At 39.4% G+C, this 18,701-nt stretch overlaps 4 protein-coding genes across 5 annotated transcripts; 1 reads left to right on the top strand and 3 right to left on the bottom strand.

Moving 5' to 3' along the window:
• Positions 1-10,767: 10,767 nt before the first annotated feature.
• LOC110185095 (uncharacterized) lies at positions 10,768-11,696 on the bottom strand. 2 transcript variants are annotated; one of them, XR_015271521.1, is made up of 4 exons: positions 11,432-11,659; positions 11,114-11,371; positions 10,966-11,030; positions 10,768-10,897 (listed from the first exon to the last, which is right to left on the bottom strand). XR_015271521.1 is itself a non-coding variant. In XM_020953786.2 (4 exons), the coding sequence occupies exons 1-4, from the start codon at positions 11,501-11,503 to the stop codon at positions 10,851-10,853; spliced, it is 438 nt and encodes a 145-aa protein (XP_020809445.2). In that variant the 5' UTR covers positions 11,504-11,696; the 3' UTR covers positions 10,768-10,850. The 2 variants fall into 2 exon arrangements, 1 of the variants encoding a protein (XP_020809445.2); XM_020953786.2 differs by having other exon boundaries at positions 11,118-11,371; positions 11,432-11,696.
• Positions 11,697-13,615: 1,919 nt separating this feature from the next.
• Positions 13,616-14,384, bottom strand: LOC110185074 (uncharacterized). The gene is made up of 3 exons (XM_020953753.2): positions 14,171-14,384; positions 13,920-14,110; positions 13,616-13,858 (listed from the first exon to the last, which is right to left on the bottom strand). The coding sequence occupies exons 1-3, from the start codon at positions 14,237-14,239 to the stop codon at positions 13,738-13,740; spliced, it is 381 nt and encodes a 126-aa protein (XP_020809412.1). The 5' UTR covers positions 14,240-14,384; the 3' UTR covers positions 13,616-13,737.
• Positions 14,385-15,610: 1,226 nt separating this feature from the next.
• LOC110185111 (dynein light chain roadblock-type 2) lies at positions 15,611-16,150 on the top strand. Its single transcript, XM_020953805.2, has one exon. It carries the CDS (start codon positions 15,711-15,713, stop codon positions 16,002-16,004), a length of 294 nt encoding a protein of 97 aa, XP_020809464.1. The 5' UTR covers positions 15,611-15,710; the 3' UTR covers positions 16,005-16,150.
• Positions 16,151-16,529: 379 nt separating this feature from the next.
• Positions 16,530-17,907, bottom strand: LOC110185076 (phospholipase A1). Its single transcript, XM_020953756.2, has 2 exons — positions 17,829-17,907; positions 16,530-17,763 (listed from the first exon to the last, which is right to left on the bottom strand). The coding sequence occupies exons 1-2, from the start codon at positions 17,872-17,874 to the stop codon at positions 16,631-16,633; spliced, it is 1,179 nt and encodes a 392-aa protein (XP_020809415.1). The 5' UTR covers positions 17,875-17,907; the 3' UTR covers positions 16,530-16,630.
• Positions 17,908-18,701: the final 794 nt, after the last annotated feature.

The raw sequence follows: 18,701 nt of genomic DNA, 5'->3' as shown, positions 1-18,701 counted from the left end.
GTATGCGTATTTTTTATGTATCACACAAATCATTTTATTGAATACACGGTGTATGTGGTGTTTGCAACTTATTTAAGCCATGAGCCATGATTCAGAACTCAAAGGGAATGGGTGTCGAAGCGATCATAAAGCACAAGCGAAAAGCATTGGGTCACAAGGTATCCCTATAAGAGGATACAACTTGAAGAAACGAAACCAGAGATCATATAAATACAAAGTGATAAATGTGATAAAAGCCATGAAGTTCTGATGAGCCTTAAATTAATTCGTGATTATGGAGTGAAAATGGCACAAAGAAATTTCATAATTTACAACATTTTTGCCCCTATAAAATATAAGGTTTATTTATATTCTCGATCAGCATTAACAGCCGAGGCAATCTAGTCATGTGTATCTATATACTCAAGGTTTGGAGTTCTCTAGATGAAAGCTTCATTTCCATTACAGGTTTGTATAGGTCAAAGCGTGACGACCACCCCATCTTATAGCTCTTATATACAGAAATCATGGAAAAATGTTATTTGGTTTTGTTTTATCAAGATAATATAAATATTTATGATTTCAGAGCTGAACGCCTATACCAATTTCTGTCAGATAAACAATATACAATATTATGTAACTTAGTTTCAGGAAAACAAACAAAATAACTAAAGGTAAAAAATGTTGAAGAAGCATAAAATATTAATAAATTTCTCCTTGTTGAAATAATTGAAAAATTTGTTGGAACCAATGAATGGGTTTTTAACTTTTCCGGAATATATCAGTAGAAAACTATTCCCAAACACACATATCAATTGAATTAGTAGTGTATAAAATAGGTAAAAAATAATTGTTCGTTGGAGCCATAGAAATAGTATTTATTAGCCTCGCTACGAGAACCTATATATATAAGCCAACCAGACATTTTCCCTTGCCGGATGCGACATTCAAATAATGAAATTAATGTTCTGCCGCACTCATCCATTTAAACACGCACCATAAACTAGGGACGAATTTATTTCAAGGAACATTCGAACGAACAATAGTAAAAATAATTAAATTAATGGGGGCACAAAAACGCAGCGGTAGCCAACAAGTGGGATCGACTTTTACTCTGAATCGAGACGGAGGCTCCTGTTCATACAGGTACCCGAACCGTTGGCGAATTAAATATACATTCCATTTCGAATGGTATGGTATACCCAGTACCCAGTACCCAGTACCCAGTTCTGGGGGTGGATTCATGGAGCGCCAGAGCGACCGCGACCAAAATAATTTCAACCATTTGTCAGATTTTAAATGCAGCTGCCCTGCCTAGATTTCGGCATTGCCAATGCATTGTAATTTACGCGACAATTCCAATAAACATTAGTTCATTTGTTACGCAATGTGCTGCACCCAAGTAGCCACTGCGAAATTTCTGCATCCTATTAGCCCCACTTCCCACTCCTCCTACCCATGACCCCTTTTCCATCAGGCCCTCTCAACCCACCAGGACCGCCACGTTGTTGTGGTTTTACGGCTGGCACATTAAATTAATTACTCATGTTATTATTCTGGCCGAAATGAAGTACGCAACAATTTATAATCGCGGCTACATGAGATTAGATGTACCTGCGGTGTCTGCCCACACCATTCCGCCCTCCAAAGCGACCATTTTGGACTGCAACCCCTTTGCTTTATTGTTGAAACGTCGCCCAAACCGTTTTGCAAAATCAAAATTCTACAAAATTCGAATGCTTCTATGTGCCATTAACAATTGGAAAACACAAATTGCAAGCGGTCACACAGTCGATTTACTCTACTCTCTAATAGATCGAAGCCGAGTGACATATAATGTAGCCACACATGCTAAATAGATTGACGAGTGATTGGAAATTATAATAATAAAGGTGAAGGATCTGAAAGATATAACAACTTGGGATTTCCACATACTTTTCTTGTTTGAGCTTAGCTTGGACTGAGAGTCCATCAAATATATAAAACTTAAAAGGCATTTTGTAGTTGGTTTTATATTCAAGGATTGGTAAGTTTATCAGCACACATAATGTATATGCTAGTCATAGTAAAATATATCAATAGGGTCTATAACTTCAAGTAAGCTAGAAATGATCATAAAAAAGGTAATCATTTTGAAAATATTAAGAGTGCGATCCGAAAGTAAGTTAAATGAAAATTATTCAAGAATGTCGACAATATCTCGATTTTACAAATAAGCAAGCGAATCCTAGGTCCTGATTCCTATTTACAAAACCGGGAAGGACACTAATATATTGTACGATGAATCGCAGCATATAACGCATTTTACTAAAGCCTTCTCACTTATTGTCTTCTTTTGTCGAACCGGTCAAGATTTGGCAGACAGTTGCTATACTTACATATACATATGTTTTTGAGCAGGGACTTTATCAATACAGTATATAAGAAGCTCAAAGGTTCGAAATACTAGCATTTGATTTGTTTAATAATTAAATAATGCAAGCAGTTGAGTACTTCTTAGCTGATTTTCAAAATATAATAATGCGATATGTACTGATTCACTGAATAAGTTACATTAATCCGGACACGACACAAGGAAGCTACTAAGAACATTACACTTAATCCAAGGTACGCAATTTATGGCAATTGCTCAAGCGAAACATTAATTCCATTTAAATGGCCGTCTTATGAATCAACAGGCGGTTGGGAAAGGCAACACAATCACATCCTAGTGCATCCGCCGATGCAGAGTAGTCCCTGTCCCCGTTCCCGCTCTGGCCCGAAATGTGGCCACTGAGGAAGGATGCTCGGCCATACCCGGATGTATTGCAGGACCCCCCGCCTTTCGCACCCCGCCCCAAGGTCCCCCCACTTTGGCTTTGGGCCTAATGTATGATTATGTTCAAAACACAAGGCATACGCCAAGGCAGGCGACAAGGACCACTGCAGCTGGAGGATAGGGGGGATCCTGGGATTGGTCAACGAGGCGTTCCACCATCGCCCCATTTATTTGCATCGTAAAATTTGCACATGTTCAAATCGAGATTTACGATGCGGAGTGACATCATTAATCAAGCGCCTGATTGGTGATCCTGTTCCTGTTAATTAATACAATAATGGATTGTGTGCGGAGGCTCTGTCCCTCTGTCCCTCTGCGCCTTGGGAGCCGAAGACGTCGCTTTACGGTCCAGAAGAAGAAGGAACCGCAAGGATAATCTAGCTAGAAGGTAAATTGAAAAAAGCTGGCCTTTCTCCCCGTCTGCAGCATTGATTTAAAATTTACAGCACTCGTGGCAAAGGTGGTTGCAACATGGCCGTATGTTGCATTGATTTATTATTGGCAGCCAAAATGGAAATCTGTTGCAGCTGCTACAAAGCCTGATAATAGATACACACTCTTTGCCAAACTTCCGGACAACTACCTTCATGAGGTGAGGCCTCGCCTCATCCCGGGATCTCTCACACACAAATTTTAATTAACAATTTTACCCTTAATTTGGCCAAAATCAAGCAGAGTAAACAAGGAAGGCTAGAGTGTGGTGGGATGAGTTAACAAACTAAATTACAATTTGGTTGGACCAACAAACCCCAATTCTCAGTTTTGGACTAGGCTCGAGCATCAATTATGATTATCGTCACGTTTTATGAGACATTCTCCCGACAACTTTATGACTCGGGCCCCGCTTGTCAAGCGCCCGAAAGTATGTGCTCTTATAATGAATATTGACAAAGGAAATTGCTGCGGCCGGAGGATTCACTGGCTGTGAGGGTGGCCCTGGTTGGATCTTAGTTAACCTACCGAATAACATTCATGCCGAGTCCCCATTAATTTATTAGCAGAGTACATTTGTTACAGGAAAAAGAACGACTAGGTGGGATAAGCCAGGAAGGAGGATGCAACCGCTTAAATATCAAGAAATATTTAATATACTTTCTTGTAGTTGACTTCACGAGAACTGAGCCAAATTAGTGGATTTGAATGTTGATAAATAAATACATTAGAACTCATCATTCGGGACAAAAAAGTAAGATTGAATTACGAAATGAGAAACACGAAATAGTTATTATTTTTTATAAATAGCGTTCAAGGGTATGCGATTGCATATACTTTGTTTTGCCACTTTCCTTGAACACAGAAATAATTACATAAAGTAATTGCATATAGTAAGGTCTTGAATTCTGTATTCAAAGTCTAGGCTTGTCCTTGAGTTAGTTAGAACCATTCACATTCTACATTTTATTTGTTCCTTTCCAAAATTGTATAAACAATTCTCTCTCTGTAGGAAGAACAAATATTTGTGACTAATTTCATTATGACTGCAATCTTGTATTAATTGTATTTCCAATTAAATGCTTACACACTCCTTGATTAGACAATTGTCTAACAATATAAGTTAAATAATATTATAAGAACATTTCCCAGAGTTGCTTGCCGCAAAACGAGTAGCAATTTTAATTGCAAATTTGCAGTTTCAATTAAATCCAAAAGAAAATTGTAGTTAGCGTAATTACTAAATGCAAGGAAATCACTAAGCCAAATTGCGTTAGAAAACTATTGAAAGTGTGGAAATGTAAAAATCTAATGGAAAGTGCTGCTGCACGAAACAAACAACATACGCAATTTGCAAATGAAAATGGTTTTTGCCGAAAAGGTCCCTTCTTTGGTTGTGGTTTTTGCCTTTGTATTCCTTGACTTTTTCACGATGCTCAAGCTAATTTAATCGCTAATGTCATTTAGTTCTTATTGGATGTTATTTTCGGGGATTCCCTTTTTTGGCTGGGCTATGGCAGCTGACGCTAAGTGCCGCTAATTGAAATTTCGTTTAGAGTTTTAATTGGCCCGACTTAGGGTCGGCTGCTATTACACGAAAGACAATTCTTTCATCTTTCCCTCTTTCTTAATTTCAACTTGTTTAATTTTTTTTGTATTGCGTAATTAGATCCAACTGTGCTTAGATTCAAACATTAAGTACTTGTAGCTCATAGAAAAGGTTGATTAGGTTTTACACACAAAGAACTCTTAAAGTATGGAATAAATATTGTTAAAATTTTGTTAAAAATCGAATAAAAAGTACAATTTCTTAGGTTTGTGTCTAGGTTTAAAAACGATTTAAAAAAACACAAGCACGGTCAACTAAAAATAATTATAAAATTGTCTGCATATATTTAGGTTCAATAACTCATCGCTAACTTTCCTTTCTGATTTCAAATTTAACGATTACTATTTTAGGTCCCATTATTTTCAATATTATAAAACATTATTAGCAGGAAACTTTAAACACTCATGCAGTAAATACTAAAAACAGAATATGTTAGTCTTGCTATAATGCTACATTTTTCCTGTGTTTGAATTATTTAATATTACCACAAAAGTGGTCATGGAGCACCACAGTGGAAAGTTTTAGGCAAACATCAAAACATTCCATGCCATTACACAAATCCAAAGAATCCTTTATGATAGCACTCGGGGATGCAGTGGCCCAACCCCAATGTTGACCGACCATTTCGGATGATTGTCGAGCATGTGAAACTTCTTAAAGATAATAATAATTTAGTGCTGTTGAAATGACTTTTGACCATCACACACAATTGATACGATCCACGCTCCCACACGTGTTCGAGGAGCCCCATGTGCCTCCCCGTCGATTTGCCTTGGAATGCAACTGCAGAATGAAGTCGAGAAGTTTGCACAATCAAAACTGGGGAGTCTGGCGGCTCGGGGGCAGGTCATTTGTTCGTTGCCGCATCTCAAAGAAATAAACAAAAGGGCCTTGCCGCCAAAATGCCGGAAAATCCACACATCCTGCTGGCTGCTGGCTGCTGGCTGGAGGGGATCGGGGGTGAAGGATTGGGCCACTTTGCATGCAGTGCGAGTAACTTTTCCTATGTTTTTTGCACCCGCTTGTGGGTCTGGCAAAAGTGCAAAATGAATTTGTAAAAATTTACTCGTAATAATTTCTCGATTTCTGGAAAATTATTTGATTACACACACGTGTGGAATGGAGCTGGGCCCATGCCCCTCTCATGTTCACTTGGCTGATACATTATCTGGCGGCAGACTCTAGATCCTTCTTGGCTCGAGTGCCAGGGTCGTAAAATAAACTTCATCTTCAGTTCGTGCCTGACGCTCCTTTGAACTTGGCGTTAGTCCTTGCCTGTTTTTTTTTAAGTTAAGGATCCCTTTCTCATCCGCTTGTAATGCTCATTCTTTCGATATATTTGCAAAACAAATAAAATCATTGGTGGTTATAAAGAAGATAAATCGGAAGTATAGATTCAATTCCACAATGAATGCTGCACATTCTTATCTAGAAATACATATTAATGATTTAAATCTTGAAGTCTAGAACCTAGAATAAGAACTAATATATTTCAAATTGCGCTTAAAGTTAATGAAAAAGGTTCAAGGAATTCCAGTATCGAGTCTGGTTAAGAAAGGAAATGAATTAAGCAACACTTGCGCTCTCTGGGTTTCCGGTTTCTGGCCCTTGTTGGATATTTACAGTGGGGGTCAGGGTTCCTTTCAACGAATCACGCGCAGGTCGTTCAGGGTACTCTTCCTTTGGATTCTTTTTCCACCACCTCGTGACAACGAACTGCATAAACTTTTCGAATCTTATTTTCTTAAAAAAAAGAGGCAAAATAACGACATCGGGCAACACGGCGGCAATAACTGCTGCTGTGGTTGCCATTCTCGCATCCCAGCGTCGTGTAACAATTTCCGCCAGCAGGCCCATGAGCCAAGTCCTGCCATTGTATCCATGAACCGTGTGGTTGGCCCCAGTGGCCTTTATCTCCTCCTTCTTCAATAACTTTTAATTTGAGCCAAGAACTCGTGGCTGTACTTATTAACCGTTTTCCAGCGGACATTGCGGCTCGTGAAACTCTGACCTCCATTAGTGAAGGCAGGGGATCGAGGTGAGGCTTGTGCACCTTGTGTCACATGGTGACATGGTGTCCAGTTTCCTCATTGGTTAATTTCGAGCTCAGAAATAAGAATGAAATCCTTCCGTTAAGCTCTGATCTGCTCCAACTTAATATCTCTTAACAAGTTTATTGTAAAGTAAAGCCTAGTATATTCGTAAGAAATAATTATGAGTGTGTAAATTAATTTCAGTACTCAAATATGCTAAGGCTTTAACTTATGAGTATTGATGAGACCTTTATAAAATCGTAAGCTATAAATGAACTCTTATTTATTATATAATAATATTTCTTTTAAAGTTTTGACATGCACACTCTTAGGTCTTATAACAGGTATCTTAAACCTTGCATTTCCTATTTAAGGAAATTGATATTGAATTACAAGACCTGTAAGAGTGTATTTTAATAACGTTCAGTAACATTTAATATATTAGCACATATTATTAAGAGCTAAACTAACTGATACCTCTCGATACACATACCGGGTAGTGACTCTACCTTGCCTTATTTATTGTAAAGAAGACTCCACAGCTTTGAACCCACTTTTTTAAGTAATTTCGGAGAGATCACAATTGTTTTGGAAATAAATAACCAAGGCACTTGACTGTGCTGGAGGGTAATTAAAAGTGTTTTTTATTTGCTATAAGCCACTGTAATGGCCACACGCAACCATCAACCCATCTGTCCCATCTCACCCACCCACCATCTCGTAAAGGATCCCCCTCTAACCAAGGTGGGCGGTTGGCCCTATTCACCCAACCCAAAGGGCTATGCAATGAAGGATTATAATAAGAGAAATGTTTAAATATATATATGTGTATATTTTACAAGCCAAGGCAGACGGAGACAACTTTTTGTCATGGATTGGGGCAGTTGGTAACAGAGAGTGGGACAGCGGGTGATGGCCCAAAATGCGGACGAGAAAGTGGCTACGACAAACCACGGCAACCGGACTAGACTGGAACCAGAGCTTGGAGCTCTCGGGGGATCGCGGCATCAATGGTGGGACTCGGGAGGGTCGACTCTGCATGGTGGCATTGTCAAAATAAATCAATCGGCTTTATGTTGTTTTCTGGAATTCTGTTTGGTTGCTTTGTTATTTTTTGCCCACCGCCGTCGACATAAGGATGCTCCGGTGTGGAACAGTTGCAGGAGCTGCAGGACCAAGAAAAACAGCTCCAGCTTGCGGTGGCATAAATCAGTTGGCCGTTGGTCCCATTTATGAAAGGATAAACCAAGCTCAAACACATACAACTGAGAAAGGGACACCAAGAGACCGAGGGAGCGAGAGAGCATGAGAGGGGCGAATAAAAATGCACAAGTCCCAAAAATTATATAAATAAAAAAACAAATTTTTAACTGGCGCGTTAGTGCTCTTAAAATTTCTGATTTATCTCGAAAGGAATTAAGATGTCTCAAAAGTTCCAGCGGGCAACATTAAAACATCATCCAAGGATAGACTCCAAACTCCTCTCAAATTTCTTCTATCAGCTCCTCATAATCGTTCACACTTCCTCCACTGGCAACTTTGGTTTCTGTGGCTCATCGCAGCCAGGGCAAAGGGGTTCGAGGCCAGATGGTTTAACGAAACTTTACTGCATCTCTTTGGACGCGTCTAAAGTGATTTCCTTTTAGGATTTTCAGAAACTTTCACCACAGGTAAGTAAACATCGCACTCTTTCGCACGCCCATCGATGCCCCAGGACCTCCAGCAGCCTCGCCACACATGGATCTTGGTCCGAATCCTCGGCCACGCGTCCTTCCAGTCTCCCAGTCTCCCAGTCTGCCAGCCTAATGAAGCACATTCCGCCTGCACATTTGCCTCTGCCCTTTAATCTGCAATAACTTTTAAGCAAGGACTTTTCCAAGCACGCAAAACGTCAAAATTCATCATCTTTGCGTTTGACTGTTGGAAAAGGAGACGGGTTTTGTGACCAAACCCAGGGGCTTAGCCTTCATAGTAAGTCTGGTCTTTGGAAAAAGAAGTGAGTTCTTCGCTTATGTTATTAGTAAATTGAAAATGATTGAATGTAGACGGAGTCTACTGAAAAAGTCCTAGATTGAATTCGTTAATTCGAAACTAAATTGATATCATATCACCATCAAGGTCTCTGTTTTAGGCATTTATTTTTATTTACAGGTAATTTACAATTCAAAAATTAAATCTATACCCCTATTAGACACTTTTAAATATATAATATTGCATTGTATTTGTGAAAGCTCATTGTTGAGGGAGATTCTTAAACTAAATACATCTGTTGTTAAAAAATATAAATTTGTATACTCAGTACTCTCTGCTGGAACTTGTTTTGGAATACCTGGATGCGACTCAGATTTGTATTGGCCGCAATACCATAAACTTGAATCCCGTATCTCCAAGTAGGTGCAAGGATGGAACTTGTATATTCGGACTCAGGTGACTATTTGCCTATAGGAGACTTGCATATCAGGGAAGGTCATCCCCTTTCATCTCTCGGAACTTCCAAGGAGTAAGATTTATTAAACACTGTTTAAGTATATTCAATTCAATATGAACTATCTCAATTTTATGGACTGTTATTTCTTTTCTTACCTCGAAACAAATTGCTAACAATACAAATAATTTCTAAATTAAGAAGCCACATTTTATAATTTCAAGAAAAACTTGTGAAAGAAAAATCTAAATAAAGTATGATTAGATGTTTGGTAGGCGGGAATCAAGGAGCAGGAATCGTATATTCTCCCGGATGGCCGGGGAAAATTTGATTATATTCGCGGTTACACTTCATTCGTCCCAATGTCGTTCAACCACCATCCTCGTCCTTCGTCCTGGACACCCTCCCTTTGAAGGCTTAAGTTGTTGTTTCCCACCTAGAAGAAATTTATGCGATCAATTAAATTATTCAAATGACCGGGGGAAAGTTGTTCTAAGTTTTTAATTTTCATAAATTTTACTTAAAAATTGTGCTCCCTGGCCACTGTAAATTTGTTCTTATGCTCGCTTAATGTGTCAAGTTTTTTGCGGCCAATATCTGGCAGAGTTATGAAAATGATAATCAGATTTTATGATGATTAGAAATTAGATATTTAGCGTCAGCGATGACAATTTATTGTAAATGAGCAGCAACGGCATGGGTATGGGAAATATGGAATCTTGGGGGTCCGGTGACCGGCGACCGGCGAAAGTAACTTAAATGTAAATCATCGACAGGCCAAGGAAGAGCCAGACAAACTTTCGTCTTCGGGGGAGCCAAAAATGAAATAAATACATTTTGTGGGGGAAACCTTTACAACTAAATGCGGATAATCTGTAAGTTTGCCTTGTGCCCAAATTTATGGCAAACTGGGTGGAGTTTTCCCTCCATATATATTGTTGTATTGCACCTCTCCGTATATCTTTGCCAGCAAGTGAAAAACGCTGCCCGCAACTAAAACATGCGCATTCAATGGGCGAAGCCGCCTCTCTCCAACCCTTTTTGGTGCCATTCATTTCCAGCAGAAGGACGAGTGTGTGTGCAGAGATTTACCGTTTTATACTTGACATTTCCAAAAGTTTAAGTTTTAATTTATGACACCACCGCTTTCTATACGAGTCGACAAGCTAAATATGAGCGAATGGGCCATCCTTAAATAGGATATCCAGCCATTGTCGCATCTCCTTTTGAGCTCATGGATCGTCTTTACCTCATTTTTGCACTGGATCGTGGATCCGCATAAAGCCGTTGTCCAGCTTGGCCTTCCAGCGTACTTTTGGTCTTAAGAATAGGGTTTTTAAAGACTCTAAAAGGAAAACTATTTAAAGTTTTGGTCTCCTAAATTAATCTTCCCTTTTAAAGATTGAAAATATATCCCAAGTGTGGTGTATATAAATTAATGCATAATAGTTTCATCAACAATAAGTAGTGATAAGTTTTAGAATATTGTATATTTTCCAGACTATGACCAAAAAGAAACGCACAAAACAATGTTAATTTAGCAGGTTCGGAGTATCACCAGTATGGATTTCTATTCTGGGGTTCCATTCGCCTCTCGCCATCTGTGGAATAAAGAATGCAGGAAAATTGTTAAGTGTCTCCATATAGTTCTAGGAGTGAGGTTTCCCACCTGTAAAATTGGGGTATTGGCTGGCATCCCCGCCACTGTAGCGAGCAGCGGAATCGAAGGGTGAACTAAACAACAGAAAATATGTAATTATATAATTAATAAATATATAAATAAAATATGGTATAAATGCTAAGAGTAAGAGGTTGACCTACTATAATCCATTGCGCGACCGCATTTCCTTGGCTCGTTTCTGCTCCCGCGCCATGCAGCGATATTCAGAACTTGTATATTGACGACCAGAACTATAGGGATTGGCTTGGAAGCCATCCGACTTGTTTTCCTGTCCTTGGCCCTGATATTGGTAATAGTCGGGAGCCGATTGGCTGGCTTGATAGTCTTGGCTGGATCCTTGTTGAAAGCCATCGCACTGCTTCTGTTGCTCCTGTTGCCGCACAGCGCCACCCATCTGAATATCGGATTTCAGGAATAATAATCTAGGCGGAGGATATAGTATTTGGGATCTTACCTCTGGGTAGAATATCTCCGGAGTGGGCATGTAAGGGAAGCCAGAGAGCTGTGCATATGTAGCATAATCCATTTTCAATCTAATTTTTGAAATTTTTTTTACTATGGAAAGTATACGAAAATAATTTTGAAACTACAAATTTTTCTGGTTTTTACTTCATGAAAGCAAACTACTAAATGAATCTGAGCTCTACTCAGTCAGTGCATTTGTGCTTACAATAAAACAAAATCACACTAGATCAATTTTTAAATTTCATACCCATTTCTTTTTTATTATTCATCGGGAGTAGCAGCCGCGACGATCTAGCAAAGTCCTTCAGCCCACAACCACCATCTGTCAGTTTATATTTTCAGAACCACATATCTGGAGGAAACTTTGCAGATAATATTATTTCTACTGCAGAAAGTTAAAAACTTAAACTTTGCCAATTAAGGGAAAATAAAATCTTCTTTTTTGACTATTTTAGAATTAAGAACAATCTTAGATATAGTCTTTTTATTTGCATAAACTTAAAATAAAATAAAATAAAGAAACCTAGAAATTGCAATATCTCAGAGTAATTTTCCGATCATTTGCATGTCAGCTTTTTGAAACTTGCACATATCTATTAATATATACACATAAAAAGAAGACTACTTCGCGTAATAACATGTCATGGACATGTCTAGATCGACTCGGCTGCTGATGCTGATTAAAAATATATATATACTTAAAAAAATAAAATAAAATAGCTCGTTCACTTCATAATATAGTCAAAAGCCAATAGAAGTCAATAGTATAATACCCTGCAGGGTATTTTTTCAATGATAAAATAAGTTTCACTTCTTGTTAATAGTACCAGGTGTGTTAGTTGAAGTTTGCCGGTTTGACTGTTTGATGTCGCTAGCAGTACTAGTACATTTGTATCATTCAGCATATGTGTCATTTTTTTCTGTTGACATTAACCTCAAAAAATACACAATTCGCATTCCGTCAAAATAAAAACGTCATAGTTGTTTACCTCAGTGAATATGTCGAGTTTCGTTCCAAGTAAATCGCATTTGCGGCACTCGTTGGGACCAGTGTGGTGTGGTGTACTTCGAGTTATTGAAACCTGGTGAAACGGTTAATAAGGATCGCTACCGACAACAAATTATCAATTTGAATAATGCGTTGATCGAAAAACGGCCGGAATGGGCCCGAAGACATGGCAAAGTTATCTTGCAACATGACAACGCGCCGTCTCATACCGCTAAACTGGTGAAGGACACATTGAAAGACCTTGATTGGGAAATATTATCGCACCCGCCGTACTCTCCAGACCTCGCCCCGTCCGATTATCACCTTTTTGCGTCAATGGGACACTCACTGGCAGAGCAGCGCTTCGCCAATTTTGAAGAAGTCGAAAAATGGCTCGTCGAATGGTTTGCCTCGAAAGAAAAAAAGTTTTTTTGGAATGGTATCCATAATTTGCCTAAAAGATGGGAGAAATGTGTAGAAGCCAATGGTCAATACTTTGAATAAAAAATTTTTCACATTCTCTTGAGGATTAAGTGTTCTTTTTATCGAAAAAACCGGCAAACTTCAACTAACACCCCTGGTAAGTACTTTTAACTCTTTTATTGTGTGTACAGTACAACGGATTATAATTTAATTTTAGCTCATACAAACTCAATTTAGGTGAAAAAATAAAATTTAATAAAAACATCGACAGATCTTCATTAACTTTATCATTAAATATACGCATGTATAAAAAAAACTGGCAAAGAAGCTGTCATTGTATATGGCAATCTGAAAATAACAAAAGTCAAGAAGATTTAACCATATCACGGAACACGCAAACTACATCTAAGTTATGTCTATGCTGCTTTAAAATTATAATGCTATTTGAGGCGTGATTTCTTTAAGACCAAATTGTGTTTTTAAGATCTCGAATAACAATTTTAAAATCGTAAGAAATCGATTAGCAAGGCCAAATAATCAGACTTTGGCATCAATAACCACATCATACAAATGCAAAATTAAGAATAAAAGTTAATCATTAATTGTTATTCTATTTTTTTAAGTCAACTGCAACAGTATTGAGCTCTATAATACAATCTGTAACATTCAAACCGACGATTTAAATCCTCAATACAGATTAATCTCAACTTTGATCGGCAAGTGGATTTATTTGCTACACCAGAATAAAGTAAATACCTATACTTAAATGGCTAAGTGCTCTTTTAATTCAATATACTTTGTAGACATTTCTATGACAGTTGATTATTGGAGTGCGACGCTTTCAAAATTCAACTAACGTCAACGAACTGGGACACATGACGACCTCAGTAGTACGAGTTTCCATTGCCACGCGGCTGGTACATTTGACCCTCGGCTCCACCAAGACCAGGCAAGGAGTTGTAGTAATCTCCCTGGCCGCCTCCTCGCTGCTGGTCCATGGGAGAGCTGTGGCAAGTACACTCATTAGCTCTGTGGGAGGAGGAACACCTGCTGACTATTGACTCACTAAAGTCCGTTTCGGGAATTCATCTCGCGAAGCAATTTGTTATATCGCAAGGGACTGCGGTATCCAGGACCGCCGTAAGCAGCGGCCCCGCTTTGGTTACTCGACTCCTGGCCATAGGCGCCCTGCTGCTGCTGCTGGCTATATCCTTGGCCTTGGCCACGGCCCATCTGGCCATAGCTCATTTCATAACCCTAGGAAATTATTAATAGTAGGACAAGGGATATTGCCTTCATGAACATTTGAAAACCTACTTCGCCACCCTGGCCATAGCCTTCGTATTGCATTCCGTTTCCATATTGCATTCCGTTTCCATACTCCATGATGTTTGTTTTTTCTTTGCTTTTCTTTTTGTTCACAGAAATATACTACTTTACCAAAATTTGGAAATTTTAAAAATAAAATTTTTAATTTTTTTGGATTTTTAGAGTTCTTTACAGTCCGAAACCAGAAACACGAATGAAAATATCTTACAAGGAAGCCGGAAAGGTCGACAATTCCATTGACATTTTTCATCATGGATAATTCGATTGAAAATACTTACAATACTTTATTCATAAATTTATGATTCGAGTTACCAGAAGATTTTTGATTTTACAAGATTAATTTATACAATAATATTTAGAAACTTGACTGTCCATTAAAAGGAGATTTATTTTCCCAAAAGGCAAAGTAAGTGTTACTCCACCTTCTCCAAGAACACCGCTAAAATATTAAAATCTTTTCAAATCTATTGCCGCCGTTCTTGGCCATTTTTATAACCGATTAGGATAGCTTATCTGACCAACCACATTGCAGGCAAAGTTTTTGCAGTCAGGGGCCAAAAAATGTGTTGAATTGCCAGAAAACACTGTGGTCCAAATGCAAACTGTTTTGCCTAAATAATAATATTTCATAATTAACACTTATTAAACTGAATTATTTAGTCTTTTTATTGTCTTAAAATGTATTGGATTAGACAAAGAGCTGAGACACAGAACTCGATTTGAAGTTACATTTCCCAAAAACCATGTTAAGATTTATTTATTTAGAAAACAATACTTGTTAAAAAATGGTTTACTAGTAATCGAGTTTAAGGTTTAATAACAGAAAAACCTAACGCTTGCTCGAATACAAATTCCTATTTAGAAGAATTATTCCCCCGATTCTTTTCTTAATATCGCAGCAATAAGAAGATCCGTTTTCTGTTTAAATTATGAGGCTTTCTTTCGACTACTGTGCAATGAAAATCAAAGCAATGCAAGCATCCGCATTCCTTGGAGAACCAATGAATATGCAAACGGCTAAGAGTGAGAACGTCGCCGAATAATTAAAATCGAGCAGGAACTGCTCTTCCGAGGCGGTGGAAGAGTTTTCTTCGCTGGCCGGATTAGAGATACCGGCAAACACTTTACGGCGGACAATTAAGTGCGCTCCGTAATCTGTCCTTCGTAATTATGGCGACGCCGCATATATTTATCTGGTAGCAATTAACGCCAAGCCAGCGTAAGTTCGCATATTTCACATCGCCAAGGAAGCGCCAATGGGCCAGACACCCCCGAAATGGAATTAAGACTAGAAATGAAATTAATTTTGCAAGGATGCAAGTTCGATCCGAAAACAGTCTCCTCTTTTTTGTTGATGCCTTCGAATAACTTGAGTCTGGTTTACATTTAATAAAGTACAAATGTAAGTTTCAATAAAATAGTGAGCCTGAATTCAACACTCATATCCGGGACATCTCCCTTAGAGCAGTCACGTATATTTCCTTCGCAACTCAAATCAATTTATACGTCCCCGTATTTTCTCGACAAGATGTCAGCCGAAATTGAGGAACTGTTGAAACGCTATCAATCCTATCCAAATGTTGTGGGCACTATAATTTTGGACCCGTTCGCCATTCCCATCAAGACGACAATGGATTACACTTTGACCGTCCACTATGCAGCCCTGGTCAGCACCCTGACCTTCAAGGCGGCCAAGATGGTCTCTAGTTTGGATTCGAGCAATGAACTGTTGAACCTGCGCCTGCGCACCTTGAACCATGAGGTGATCATAGTGCCCTCCGAAAGTTACATTATCATAGTGATTCAGAAGCCCGGAACCTAGCTTTTGTGAATGGCCCAATGCAAGTACGGCTCTGTCTTATTCTGTGCTACTGGTAATAGTTCATCCACCTCAGCAAAGGGTTTTAAATTATGGAATTAAGTTGTTTTACGATTAAATACAAGAATAAATCGCAAGTTAGCTACATATATAATGATATAGAGTTTGTATTAATTAAAGTATATGTTATTTAGTCAATTATGCTAAGATGGAAGTAGAGTAAAATATGTTGAAGACTACATTTGTAACTTTACTTAAACATTTTAAAAACTAACTCTAGAAAACATTACTGCTTGTAATGACTTATCACTGCAACTGTGTTTCTCTTAGTCAAAGTCATGACTCCTAACCTAATGCCAGAACAACTTAAAAGGTACGATATGTGCTCATAAAGTAACCATTGAAGAAAAATATTCTGAGAACTAAAGATCGTAAACTAAACTAGTCCAGCATAAGGAGTTTAACTAGAAAGCATTGATCAATATCTAACCGACTTTACAAGAATTTTTTCGAAATTAAGAGCATTGCTTCTGGTGGAATATGAAAAACTACATTTATTTTTGGTAGACACGAATCACATTTTCTGAGTTTTATAAATATAGTACAGCTTTTCTAAACACTTTCTAAAATCACTGCTTGCCGAGGGCAAATGGATCGCCCGAAGAGGTTTTCACATAGAATATTCCCTCCTTATGGACCGAGGGCTCCCCGGCCATCCTGATGGACTGTCGCTTACTCTGATCGCACTTCCACTTGCCGTTCTCCCGGACACAAGGTGTGCCCCAGAATCCCAGCGGAGAGTTAATGGACTCGGCGAACATCTGGTAGGATCGAATGTGAGAGCATCCCAGGTAGTAGCAGCTCCGCTGGTAGGCCCCGTAGTTGGGGTAGAAGGTGGCACTGCCCGTGGGTCGTCGGAAGCCAAAGTTGGCGCTCGTGTGCATGGACTCGACATACTTGGCATCCGTTGGATCGATACGGAATTCCGCGCTGCGATGTCGGAACTTGGGTCCCGCAGGATCCAACGCGAAAATGGTGTTTATCTTGTCCGGGCTTAGTCGCTTGCCAGCCGATCCAGCAATCTGGGCCCCCAGGGAGTGACCAATGAAGTAGATGCTATCAAAATCGGCTCCGAACTGGCGATTCAAGTTCCTGGTGAACTGTGCCAGCTGAGCGCCGAATGTCTCGATTAGCTTGACCACCGAGAAATAGTTGATGTTGGCGGAACTGGCACTCCAATCGGCCACGATCACATTGTACTCCCCCTTCGTCAGATAGGCGTTCTTCACGTCCCGATTGAAGGAGCCGCGGGATTGGCTCATCCATCCGTGGATCATCAGCCTCGTGGGCAGCGAGGCATTGAAGCCAGAGTTCTTGAATTTCCGCTCGCTGGAGAAATCCAGTTCCCTGCCGCACTCGGGGAACTCCCTTTTGAACAGGTAAAACTGCATACGAAGTTTCTTGCTGGAGAATGGATTCAGGTTGCTGGCTATCTTCTTGATGAAGGGCAAGTCCAGGAACTTCCCAATACCCCGAGACTCGCTCAGGTCCTTGTCGCATTTGTTCCAGTCGTAGTGCTTGGCTCCTTCGTACTCATCATCCAGGTGGGCCAATATATCGTCCGCCTCTGGTTCCGCCGAGATATCCGATCGCGAACCAATGCCAGAGGGCGTGTCATCCAAATCTGGCAGACCATCCATAAAGTCACTCATCTCAGCATCATAGTCTGTCTCGAGGCCATTGCCACTGGGCTTTCCTTGAGCTGGTTTAAGCACACAAAATGATTAGCCTTTGTATCTTCTCAATTAAGTTAAAATATATATTCACCTTGTGTTGCCACCAACAATAGCACTGCAAATAGTAGACTCCTCATTCTAAGTCGATTTATTGGATCAGCTGCAGCTAGCGAAGCAATCGATTCCACTGGCCAATGGACTCTGTTGGTCCGTTCGGTGTTCCGAGCTGGTTTTATATTCCGCCGACTAACTGATGCATTCTCTGTCCAGATAACATACGTAGTTCTCTCCAGACGCATTCGGCTCGTCACACTTACCTAGGCTTGGTATTAGCACGCCAATAAAGTGCGCTGATTAAACGATTTGAGCCAACCATGGTCGGGGTTCTCAAGGGGTTTATTTATTTATAATTATTGTGGCGAATTTGCATCTTTATTATTTGACACATTAAATGTTCTGTTTAGCTCCTTTATTCATATACTTCATTTTATAAATAATTATATGGTTCTCCAAGAAAAAAGCAATTTATTCTTAAAGTATAGTGTATAGTCTTTAAGGGGTTTCGAATGCAATTGTGCAGCTTATTCCACCTATCAATTCATTCAACTATACCAATCTATATGAGCTGTAAGATCAGCAATAATCTATCCTAAATGACCCTTGTTAATCGAGAACACTAAGCCCCTGATAATAACCTTCCCAGCTGATATGAGGCATTCCCACGGAAACATGTTCTTCATACCGGTTCTATATTCATTTGATGACGTAGAAGCGATCAACTTGCCCAGACAGCAGCGCGTCGGGGAAAATCTCGGCGAAAAGTTGGTGCAGGCGCAAAAAGTGGGCAAAGCTTCAAATAAACGCAGTCACAGATACTTGCTGCTGGGCGTTTTTACAGCCAATTATGGAGGCAGTCAGACCCACCTCAACGATTTGATTCAAATCGATTGTGGCGGGAAATATC

This window comes from Drosophila serrata, unplaced genomic scaffold, assembly GCF_035046125.1.
Source record: "Drosophila serrata isolate PLE 108 unplaced genomic scaffold, ASM3504612v1 contig_245, whole genome shotgun sequence".
Classification (NCBI taxonomy): Eukaryota; Metazoa; Arthropoda; class Insecta; order Diptera; family Drosophilidae; genus Drosophila; species Drosophila serrata.
This window is presented reverse-complemented; position numbering and strand designations above follow the sequence as displayed.

What these genes read in the sequence shown, in the direction of transcription:
- LOC110185095 (XM_020953786.2), bottom strand. Translation starts at nt 11,503, where the DNA reads ATGGATTATGCTACATATGCACAGCTCTCTGGCTTCCCTTACATGCCC. An exon ending in CGGTCGCGCAATGGATTATA is followed by an intron (nt 11,031 to 11,117) that starts GTAGGTCAACCT and finishes TCTGTTGTTTAG; the next exon opens with TTCACCCTTCGATTCCGCTG. An exon ending in CCAATACCCCAATTTTACAG is followed by an intron (nt 10,898 to 10,965) that starts GTGGGAAACCTC and finishes TTTATTCCACAG; the next exon opens with ATGGCGAGAGGCGAATGGAA.
- LOC110185074 (XM_020953753.2), bottom strand. Translation starts at nt 14,239, where the DNA reads ATGGAGTATGGAAACGGAATGCAATATGGAAACGGAATGCAATACGAA. An exon ending in GCTATGGCCAGGGTGGCGAA is followed by an intron (nt 14,111 to 14,170) that starts GTAGGTTTTCAA and finishes ATAATTTCCTAG; the next exon opens with GGTTATGAAATGAGCTATGG. An exon ending in AATTCCCGAAACGGACTTTA is followed by an intron (nt 13,859 to 13,919) that starts GTGAGTCAATAG and finishes TACTTGCCACAG; the next exon opens with CTCTCCCATGGACCAGCAGC.
- LOC110185111 (XM_020953805.2), top strand. Translation starts at nt 15,711, where the DNA reads ATGTCAGCCGAAATTGAGGAACTGTTGAAACGCTATCAATCCTATCCA.
- LOC110185076 (XM_020953756.2), bottom strand. Translation starts at nt 17,874, where the DNA reads ATGAGGAGTCTACTATTTGCAGTGCTATTGTTGGTGGCAACACAAG. An exon ending in ATTGTTGGTGGCAACACAAG is followed by an intron (nt 17,764 to 17,828) that starts GTGAATATATAT and finishes TGCTTAAACCAG; the next exon opens with CTCAAGGAAAGCCCAGTGGC.